At 54.4% G+C, this 11,037-nt stretch overlaps 1 protein-coding gene across 1 annotated transcript; it reads left to right on the top strand.

Moving 5' to 3' along the window:
- Window positions 1-1,195: 1,195 nt before the first annotated feature.
- Window positions 1,196-6,992, top strand: FGF19 (fibroblast growth factor 19). The gene is made up of 3 exons (XM_016922440.4): window positions 1,196-1,573; window positions 1,854-1,957; window positions 5,654-6,992. The coding sequence occupies exons 1-3, from the start codon at window positions 1,342-1,344 to the stop codon at window positions 5,966-5,968; spliced, it is 651 nt and encodes a 216-aa protein (XP_016777929.1). The 5' UTR covers window positions 1,196-1,341; the 3' UTR covers window positions 5,969-6,992.
- The last annotated feature ends 4,045 nt before the right edge of the window (window positions 6,993-11,037 follow it).

The raw sequence follows: 11,037 nt of genomic DNA, 5'->3' as shown, positions 1-11,037 counted from the left end.
TTGCAGGAACCGCTTCATGGAGCGGCCCCCATTTCTTTCCTCACCTGGCACCTGCCCGGACGCCAGGGGCGCCCATCACCGTTCCTGGGCCCCTTCCCGACCCCTCCCCACCAGGTAAGGCGCTCTCGACCTCCCCGACCGTGCTGTTCCTCCTGCCCCCGTGCGCAGGGACTCGGGGACTCAAAAACCAGACCCCCGACACAAGACAGCTCAAAAACCGGGAAACGGAGGCCCAGGCCTCCCTCCCTGCGCCCCTGCCTCCACCACCCTCCAGCCGAGAAGCTGGGGTTCACCAATCCCGCAGCTGGCCCGCCCACCCTGCCCGAGAGCCTCCTTCCCAGTGCCCCCTTTCAGGTTGCATCTCGCGCACAGCCGCGGGGCCGGGGCGAGCGCGGAGCAGGCAGGGGCGCGGGGCCAGGAGCGCAAAGCCCAGGCGGACGCCGAGGCTGCGGCGCCACCTACAGTCCGCGCGGCTTCCATTGTTTCCCCGCCGGCCGAGAGCGCGCCCGGCCCCCCGTCGGGGGGCAATTTACCCGGATAAAAGGGGCGGGGCAGGAATTGCAAGAAGATGAAGCTGAGAGAACCTGAGACTGTCGGAACTGCGGGGGAAAATTCTACGGGACGGCTTTGACGTCAGATGTGCGGGGCTGCGAAAGTCGGGGGAGGGAGTGCGAGTGGGCTTTTAAGGGGAAGGGCACTAAGGCCGAGGTGAGGCTTTTCCCGACAGAGGGTGAAGGGGGCAAAACTCGGTGCCCCCCAACCTCTGGTCCCGGGGTTCCTGACCCCGCCCCCGCTAGTGCCCCACGCCGAGTGCATCCACTGGGAGCCTGAGGCCTGGGGGAAGGGCCCCAGTTGTCGATTGCTTTACAAAGTCAAACTCTCCCAGCCAAGAACCTCGGGGCCGCTGCGCGGTGGGGAGGAGTTCCCCGAAACCCGGCCGCTAAGCGAGGCCTCCTCCTCCCGCAGATCCGAACGGCCTGGGCGGGGTCACCCCGGCTGGGACAAGAAGCCGCCGCCTGCCTGCCCGGGCCCGGGGAGGGGGCTGGGGCTGGGGCCGGAGGCGGGGTGTGAGTGGGTGTGTGCGGGGGGCGGAGGCTTGATGCAATCCCGATAAGAAATGCTCGGGTGTCTTGGGCACCTACCCGTGGGGCCCGTAAGGCGCTACTATATAAGGCTGCCGGCCCGGAGCCGCCGCGCCGTCAGAGCAGGAGCGCTGCGTCCAGGATCTAGGGCCACGACCATCCCAACCCGGCACTCACAGCCCCGCAGCGCATCCCGGTCGCCGCCCAGCCTCCCGCACCCCCATCGCCGGAGCTGCGCCGAGAGCCCCAGGGAGGTGCCATGCGGAGCGGGTGTGTGGTGGTCCACGTCTGGATCCTGGCCGGCCTCTGGCTGGCCGTGGCCGGGCGCCCCCTCGCCTTCTCGGACGCGGGGCCCCACGTGCACTACGGCTGGGGCGACCCCATCCGCCTGCGGCACCTGTACACCTCCGGCCCCCACGGGCTCTCCAGCTGCTTCCTGCGCATCCGTGCGGACGGCGTCGTGGACTGCGCGCGGGGCCAGAGCGCGCACAGTGAGTTCTCGCCAGCACCCCCGCCCGCCCCGCCGCGCGCACCCCACCCTGCTGCGCGCACCCCACCCCAGCGCCCTTCCTTCCTTTGCCACCCTTAGGCTCCTGCGGACCCCTCAACTCCCGGGAACCCCAGGTTTTGGCACCTGGACGTTAGGATCCCTCCCTTAGTCCCCAAACAGCGCGGGACGCTAGGGAGAAGCACAGGCTCGTGGACCGACCGCACCCACGTGGTGCGGGCCCAGCGGTCCCTGCTGCAGCTTCTCGCTTCCCCTGCGCCTAGGTTTGCTGGAGATCAAGGCAGTCGCTCTGCGGACCGTGGCCATCAAGGGCGTGCACAGCGTGCGGTACCTCTGCATGGGCGCCGACGGCAAGATGCAGGGGCTGGTAAGTGTCCCCACGGGGCGGATGCGCCGGGGCGGGGGACCGGCGCCTGTCCCCGGGCGGAGGCCTGAAGGAGAGAAAGGCGCTGGTTCGAATCCAGGGTTTCCTCGCCTCCTCCGCCCAGACCCGCGTGCAACTTCGAGGGAAAGATTGCAAAGACCGATTAAGTGCATGTCCGACGATTTCCTACGGAAATTTAGGGTCTCAGCCAGCAGCCAGAGAATAGGCAAAAGCTGCCTTTGCATTTCCAATTGAGTCAAAGGCCGGCCTAGCCGGACCGAGGAAACCCATTATTCGGCCTCCTTTGATATTAAACAGGAAAACCCACCTCGGGCCTTTTCAGCCTCTGCCTGCGTGTGTGTGGTCCTCGCCTCCGTTTCCCTCCCTCCAGTATAAAAGAAGAAAAAAAGAATGGGAAAGAAAAAAGAGGATCTACTCATAACTTTCCTTTAAAAACAAATCAATTGTCAAGCAAGGCAGAAAACAGTGCATTTGGGATAGGAGAGATTGTTTTTTTTTTAGAATTAATTTTTAATCTACCAGGAGCATGGTGTGGCTTAGACGCAGATGCGCTGGAGTCATGTTGCGCCAGGGGAGTGCTTTTCCTCCTGCGGGCCTCACCTGTCCTGTAAACGCTTTCTGGTGGGGGCAGGGGGTGGGGGCTGGCAGGGAAGGCCCAGGTAACCGCAGAGGTCCCGAGGCCGGAAGTGTACGAGTGCTGGGGCTCTGGTGGCGGGGAACAAAGGCTGGGAGTTCAAAGGAACGAACCCGCGCCCCTCCCGCGGCCCCGCGCGCAGAGGAGGCTGTGTGAGGTCTCGGCCCGCGCAGGCCTCACACGCAGCCCCGGACTCCCTGGCGGAGCAGGGGCCAGGGCGGGGGTGGCCGCGCCTGCCCGGGGCCCCCACCCCAGAAAGGATGCAGAGGCGGGGCCGCCTCCGGCCCAACCAGCTCCTTTGTGAACAGCGGGACAAAGCATTTTAGAGTCTCAAAATTGCTCGGTGCCTCTGCCGTGCTCCGTGTACTCAGAGCGCCCGTTTCAGGTTTTATGGCGGAGTCCTGCGTGAGAGGACTGCAGGGAAAGGGGGTGGTCGGCACGCTGGACGCTGACTCCCACCCAGAGCCGCTCCAAACCCACCCTTGCAACTTTAATTTTGACATTTACTATGGCGGGGGGTGTGGGGGTTCCTAATGATGGGAGGCCAGCAGGGGACGTCAACCTAACCCGCCATTCTGCCCAAATTGGGGGTTGGGTCACCTGAAATCCCTCTGTGCCTTTTTTTTTTTTTTTTTTTTTTTTGGCAGAGTCTTGCTCTGTCGCCCAGGCTGGAATGCAGTGGCCAGATCTCGGCTCACTGCAACCTGTGCCTCCCAGGTTCAAGCGTTTCTGCTACCTCAGCCTCCCATGGAGCTGGGATTACAGGTACCCACCACCACGCCCAGCTACGTTTTGTATTTTGGGTAGAGATGGGGTTTCACCATGTTGGCCAGGCTGGTCTTGAACTCCCGACCTCAAGTGATCCGGCCGTCTCGGCCTCCCAAAGTGCTTTGGGATTAGAGGTGTGAGCCACCGCGCCCAGTCCCCTTTGTGCCTCTTGATCCCCTGTGCATGGTCTAACAGAAATTGAGGATCTTTTTCTTTTTTCTTTTTTTTTTTTTTTTGAGACGGAGTCTCGCTTGCTCTGTCGCCCAGGCTGCAGTACAGTGGTATGATCTTGGCTCACTGCAACCTCCACCTGCGGGGTTCAAGCAATTCTCCTGCCTCAGCTCCCAAGTAGCTGGGACTACGGGCACCGTGCCACCATGACCAGCTAGTTTTTTTGTATTTTTAGTAGAGATGAGGTTTCACCATCCTGGCCAGGCTGGTCTCGAACTCCTGACATCACGATCTGCCTGCCTCAGCCGCCCAAAGTGCTGGGATTACAGGCATGAGCCACCTCGCCTGGCCTCTTTCTTAAATAAAAATGCCACATTCTTCTAGAAACTTGAAGTCATTTCGTTTTCTGTATGGAGAAAGTGATACTAATTTCTCCCAAAGGACAAGCCAAGTAAATAGAAGAAGGTCCTCCAATCATTCGGTTTTGTGTTCCTTGTTTATTGATCATTTGGCATTTTTGGGAGTTTGGGAGAAATCACGCTTGCTGTCCGATGCTTTGTCCCAGCCATCCGTGGGCTCGGCAGGAGCCTGGGTTGCTGCAATGAGCCTCTTATCAGGAGCTTATTAGCACAGGTACCTTGTCACCCACCTGCAGTTCAGTGACCTTTGCAGACTTAGGCAGGAACCTGACTGAGGCCGTCCTGCAGTGTGTTTACTGCCCAGCCCTTCCGGCTCCCGCCTGCGCCTGTCCTGGGTCGCCAAGGGGTAATGACACCGGTGTGGGATGGCACTTGCCCACTGGCACCTCTCAACCCCGTGGACTATGAATGTTCTAAGACGAGGCTTCCCTCAGCACACATTTCCGGCCACCAGTTGGGCGCCGGCCTGGCCTGGCCTGGCCTGGCCTGGCCTGGCCTGGGGGAGGGGCTGCTGAGATCTGCCTCCTGGCAGCCTGCCTGGAAGGCCCTTGGTGACTGAATGGAGGAGACAGCGGGGCTGATGGTTCTCAGAACTGCTGCAGACCAGAAGGCCTTAGAATGATAAAGGCACACAGTGATTTCTGAGATAGGTGGGGAACAGATGCTTTCATCTGGGACCCAGATCGGATCACACGCAATTTATTTAAAAGACCTATCCTAAGATGACAACCCAGTTTATCAGTGTTTCCCAAAGTGCCAATGAAATACCCAGGAACTTTTTAAATGCCAGGAGTTATGTCTGTAATGTAAAGGGTGAGGGAAACACGGACGGCATTCCTGTGGGTTGATGGATATTATTGCTTAGGACAAGGCTCTCGAAAAAGTGAGGTAATTTAGTGGAAATTATTTGGGTCTATATAGAGTGTATATGTAGTATTAAGTATATACATAAAATATACATATATGAAATAATAAACCTCAGTTTTGTCTGTGTGCGTGTATATCTATATAAAGATTATAATTTATAAAGGTATATAAATGTATATTTAATTTATTAATGGGTTATATATTAACATAATGTACATATTATATATGCTTACACTTACAGTACATTTATATATGTGTGTGTGTTCTCTGTGTATATATATAGTTGTGGGTTTTTTTTTTTTTTTTTGAGACAGGGTCTTGCTCTATCACCCAGACTAGAGTGCAGTGGCATGATCATTGCTCAGTGCAGCCTTGACTACCCAGCCTCAACCCATCCTCCCACCTCTCAGCCTCCCGAATAGCTGGGCCTACAGGCGCCCACCTCCATGACCTGCTAATGTTTGTACTTTTTGTCAAGATGGAATTTTACCATGTTGCCCAGGCTGGTCTCAAACTCCTGGATTCAGGTGATCCATCTGCTCTGGGCCTCCCAAAGTGCTGGGACTACAGGTGTGACCTACTGTGCCTGGCCTTAAAGTACATTATATATTATATATACTTACATATATAAAGGTATATTTTATATATACTTACACGTACAGTGTGTACATCAGGAAGTATGTATAAAACATGCAAGTGATGCTCATGTGGAAGGTCACTGCTGGTGGCCACCAGGGACAGTCTGTAGCACAAATGTCCATGTGGACCCGTGTTCCCTGTCCACTGTGGATTGCTCAGAGCTGCCTGTTTTCTCTGCAGCTTCAGTACTCGGAGGAAGACTGTGCTTTCGAGGAGGAGATCCGCCCAGATGGCTACAATGTGTACCGATCCGAGAAGCACCGCCTCCCGGTCTCCCTGAGCAGTGCCAAACAGCGGCAGCTGTACAAGAACAGAGGCTTTCTTCCACTCTCTCATTTCCTGCCCATGCTGCCCATGGTCCCAGAGGAGCCTGAGGACCTCAGGGGCCACTTGGAATCTGACATGTTCTCTTCGCCCCTGGAGACCGACAGCATGGACCCATTTGGGCTTGTCACCGGACTGGAGGCCGTGAGGAGTCCCAGCTTTGAGAAGTAACTGAGGCCATGCCCGGGCCTCTTCACTGCTGCCAGGGGCTGTGGTACCTGCAGCGTGGGGGCCGTGCTTCTACAAGAACAGTCCTGAGTCCACGTTCTGTTTAGCTTTAGGAAGAAACATCTAGAAGTTGTACATATTCAGAGTTTTCCATTGGCAGTGCCAGTTTCTAGCCAATAGACTTGTCTGATCATAACATTGTAAGCCTGTAGCTTGCCCAGCTGCTGCCTGGGCCCCCATTCTGCTCCCTCGAGGTTGCTGGACAAGCTGCTGCGCTGTCTCAGTCCTGCTTGAATACCTCCATCAATGGGGAACTCACTTCCTTTGGAAAAATTCTTATGTCAAGCTGAAATTCTCTAATTTTTTCTCATCACTTCCCCAGGAGCAGCCAGAAGACAGGCAGTGGTTTTAATTTCAGGAGCAGGTGATCCACTCTGTAAAACAGCAGGTAAATTTCACTCAACCCCATGTGGGAATTGATCTATATCTCTACTTCCAGGGACCATTTGCCCTTCCCAAATCCCTCCAGGCCAGAACTGACTGGAGCAGGCATGGCCCACCAGGCTTCAGGAGTAGGGGAAGCCTGGAGCCCCACTCCAGCCCTGGGACAACTTGAGAATTCCCCCTCAGGCCAGTTCTGTCATGGATGCTGTCCTGAGAATAACTTGCTGTCCCGGTGTCACCTGCTTCCATCCCCCAGTCCATCAGCCCTCTGCCCACCTCACATGCCTCCCCATGGATTGGGGCCTCCCAGGCCCCCCACCTTATGTCAACCTGCACTTCTTGTTCAAAAATCAGGAAAAGAAAAGATTTGAAGACCCCAAGTCTTGTCAATAACTTGCTGTGTGGAAGCAGCGGGGGAAGACCTAGAACCCTTTCCCCAGCACTTGGTTTTCCAACATGATATTTATGAGTAATTTATTTTGATATGTACATCTCTTATTTTCTTACATTATTTATGCCCCCAAATTATATTTATGTATGTAAGTGAGGTTTGTTTTGTATATTAAAATGGAGTTTGTTTGTATCAAAAGGTGCATTCTATTATCTGCCTAGAATGTTAGGGAGGGTGGGGAAGGGGCTGGTGGGGGGCAGCACCGTCCATGGGAGGAAACCCTCGGTGTGTCTGCCCTGGACACCAAAAGCTCGGGTGGGAAGTTAGTGGATTTGGGCCAGCCAGCTCTAGTGGTGGAGGCTGGTTTGGGCCCTGCTGTCCTGCCCTTTCCTCATGCCTAGGGGCTTGGCTTCCTCAGTCCACCTTCTCTCTAGCAATCTCAGTGGTTAGGGCGGCCTCTCTGCCAGGAGTGTTTTTGGCTGCAGGAAACAGAAACACCAAGGAACAGCGGCCTAAGTGAGGGCCTCTCGCCCTCAGCACTCTTCCTTGGGGAAAGACGTTCCTGCGTTTAGCAGCACCCCCCCCCCACCCCCCACCATTAGATGCCTGTAGAAACCCTCAAGTTGTGACAACCAAAATACCTCCAGAAGTTGTTGCGTGTTCTTAGGAGGCAAGATCACCCTTAACGGAGGACCACTGACCGGAGCAAATAGGATTTCTTTTTGTCCAGCCACAAATCCAGAGGGACCCAATGACCCAGTGATGCCTGGGCTGTGCCCTGTGTGATTCCCTTGGTGTCCCTGTCCTGCTGGGGCCTCGTCTCACCAGGGCTGCTGTGGCTTCAGCTGAGCGCCCTGTACTCAGGGAGAGGGAATCATTTCGGGCTGGGCCTCTCTCATCAAGAAAGCCAAAACTTCCTTAGAACCTTTCAGCAAATTCCGGCTACATCCTAAGAACCAGGTTTGCATCACAGGACCAGGCCAGCCCCAGCTGCAAGGCAGGCTGGGAAGGCAAGAATTAGCGGTCAGGGTGACCAGATGTGGGCCACATCCTGAGTGCAAGGAGGAGCAGGTGCAACCGGACACCAACGTGTGCATGAAACATGATTCCAAGTGAGCATTTGCCAGGGATTAGGGATGGTGGAGGGAGTCAGGGAGGAGGGTTGGGTCACTCAGGGCAGTAGTTCCCAGGTGCTTACGTTGGCAGCGAGGGGGGTAATGTAATTGTTCAAGTCTACGAAGGCTATTTCAGGTGAAGCCTCCCTGCTCTCCAGTAAAAGGGACCTCCACTTGTCATTCTTACTGATGACAAGCCCAGGACATCTAGAGTTAACCCTTGGGGCGTTCCCTGTCTCCATCTGCCAATCAAGATGCTTCTCTCACTCTTTGGTGTCCTTGTCATGTAACCATGCTGATTAGAGAGCTGACAGGCAGGGCTGGATGATGCTTGTGGACACAGCCTTCTCTACCCGTGGCAGGGGCCAGACAGGAAAGGCACTCTCCTGGAGCCACACAGCCTGGAGGCAGCTCAGGGGCTGTGGGCAGGGCCCTTTGATTGCTGTGTGACCTTGAGTAAGTCACATCACCCCTCTGAGCCTGCATCCTTCTGCGGACATGAGGTTAACAGGGTCTGCATGGTAGGGCTATACAGAAATCCAGTGAAATGATGTCTGCGGGATTCCTGGCACAGAGCCGGCTGCCTATCCACAGCAAACCTCACCAAGGATAGAACCATGTGTCCTGAGCTATTATGTCCACTGGATCTCAAATTTGGCTGCACATTGAAAAAAAGATGATAGCTGGAAACCACTCATGGAGATTCTGAGTTTTTTGTCTGTCTGTCTTTCTTTCTTTCTTTTTCTTTTTTTTTAGACAGTCTCACTCTGTCATCCAGGCTGGAGTACAGTGCACAATCACTGATCACTGCAGTCTTGACCTCCTGGGCTCAAGGGATCCTGCTGCCTCAGCCTCTCAAGTAGCTGGGACCACAGACCCATGCCCAGCTCTTTTTTTTTTTTTTTTTTTTAATTTGTAGCAATGGGGTCTTGCTATGTTGCACAGGCTGGTCTCGATCTCTTGGGCTCCAGAGGTCCTCCTGCCTTAACTTCCCAAAGTGCTGAGATTATAGGTATGAGCCACCGTGCCCAGCTGAGATTGTGATTTAATGGGAATGGGTGTGGTCTGGACACTGGGATTTTTTAAAAGCTCCCCTGTGGGCCGGGCGCGGTGGCTCACACCTATAATCCCAGCACTTTGGGAGGCTGAGGTGGGTGAATCACGAGGTCAGGAGATTGAGAACATCCAGGCTAACACAGTGAAACCCCATCTCTACTAAAAATACAAAAAATTAGCCGGGCATGGTGGCAGGCGCCTGTGGTCCCAGCTACTCGGGAGGCTGAGGCAGGAGAATGGCATGAACCCGGGAGGCAGAGCTTGCAGTGAGCCAAGATTGCACCACTGCACTCCAGCCGGGGCGGCAGAGCAAGACAAGACTCCTTCTCAAAAAAAAAAAAAAAAAAAAAAAAAAAAAAAAAAAAAAAAAAGCTCCCCTGTGGTTCTAGTGTGCAGGGAACCAGTTCAAATTCCATCCTTTGTGCTCTGAAGACCAGCACTTCAGGGAGAAAATGAAGAAAGAGGCTTATCAGCACCTCCCTCTCTGGAGTCTTCTCCCTTCTGCACAGCTGAGGATAACAAGTAAATGTGCGTAAACTAATTCACACTAGACTGTTGATGGTTAATATGTTTGCTCTCCAGGCCACATTTTTACTGACCTGGCAGCTGCAAAACCCTGATGACAGACCGTGGGTGACGCGGGCATTCTGGCAGGAGATGGGGAAGATTATTTTTCTGAGGCTGCATCTTAGCACCCACCCTACCCTGACTCTTCCCCTGCTCCTCATAAAGAGGTAGCCTTGCCCTCTTCCTGCATCCCCTCTCCCTGCTTTAGATAGCGTTGCCAAATACATAAAAATACAGCATCTGAGCTACATTTGAATTTCAGGTGAGCAATGCATTTCTTCAGTAGGAATGTGTCCCATGCAATATTTGGAACATATGTATACTAAAAAGTTATTCATTGCTGATCTCAAATTCAAATCAAATCGGGTGTCCTGTGTTTTGTCTGGCAAGCCCAGCTTTAGGCCCACACCACGGACATGGAGTTAAAAATGAGAGAAGACTGGAGCAAAAAACTGTTTCCGTTGAACAAGACTCTCTGCTGGTGAGACTCCAAAATGGAATTCAAAAGATCCCAGGGGCAGGGAGGCCTTGAGTGAATCCCACTCTTTCTTCGGGCCTGTTTCTCCATCTGTAAAGCGAGAACCTTTTCGTCGCCTCAAGGCCTGTTGACTCCTGGGGATTCTGGCAAAGTGCCCAGGGGCTGGGAAAGGCCTCTTAACCAAGGAGGGGGCTGGAACCCAACACCCCGGCATTAGGACTCTTGTGGTCACAGGTGACAGAAAACACAACTCAAACTGACTTGAGGTAGGAAAAACAAGGGAACTTATTGGCTCACCTTTACTGAGAAGGCCAGGAGGTGCCAGGCTTTAGGCATGCGGGACCTGGGAACCGGCACCACACCAGGCATTGTCTGTCTGTCTGTCCATTTTCAAGCATCTTTTCCCTTTGTAGTGACAAGATGGCCCCAGCAGCCTCAGCCGAGATGATGGACAATTCTCTTCTCTTACCAACAACTCCAGCAAGAGCCCCAGACTGGGTCTCAGGGATCCTTCCTGTGTCCCTTGTTCGTCCCAACTAGGCACAGGAGGCTCTGACCAGCTGGGCTGTGTCCCCTTCTGTAGCCCGGGGAAAAATCAGCCCTCGTGGGATGCTAGGACTAAGAAGGGGAGAGACACTTCCCCAGAGGAAAACCCACGGCACAGGTATTCCCCTAGGTTCCTACAGTTCACTATCCACTGGGCGACCTTCCCTCTTTGGATTGGGAAATGACAGCCAAAAATGTTCTACAAGACCAAAGAGGAGAGGGAGTGGGTGGGGCAGGGCCACCCAGATGCAGAAATTGTCCATTCAGTTATGGAGGACATGAGACAGCATCCTGCCTGCCTTAGTCTCATACTCCCTCCCCCACTGTCAAGGTGACCAAAAAGGAACCTCAATTAGGGGAGCGAGGAGAGAAGGTGTACCTTTTGCCACTAGAGGCAAAGAAAGAGAGACAGACAGACAGACACTGAGTTTTACAATACAGCCATGCGCCCCGTAATGATGTTTCAGTTAACGGT

This window comes from Pan troglodytes, chromosome 9, assembly GCF_028858775.2.
Source record: "Pan troglodytes isolate AG18354 chromosome 9, NHGRI_mPanTro3-v2.0_pri, whole genome shotgun sequence".
NCBI classification, from domain to species: Eukaryota; Metazoa; Chordata; class Mammalia; order Primates; family Hominidae; genus Pan; species Pan troglodytes.
The sequence above is the reverse complement of the archived record's forward strand: the minus strand, read 5'-3'. Positions and strand labels throughout refer to the sequence as shown.

Bases quoted from the DNA above. Each gene is read 5' to 3' on its own strand.
- FGF19 (XM_016922440.4), top strand. From the start codon at position 1,342: ATGCGGAGCGGGTGTGTGGTGGTCCACGTCTGGATCCTGGCCGGCCTC. The intron at 1,574-1,853 runs GTGAGTTCTCGC...CCCTGCGCCTAG, and splicing joins GCGGGGCCAGAGCGCGCACA to GTTTGCTGGAGATCAAGGCA. The intron at 1,958-5,653 runs GTAAGTGTCCCC...TTTTCTCTGCAG, and splicing joins ACGGCAAGATGCAGGGGCTG to CTTCAGTACTCGGAGGAAGA.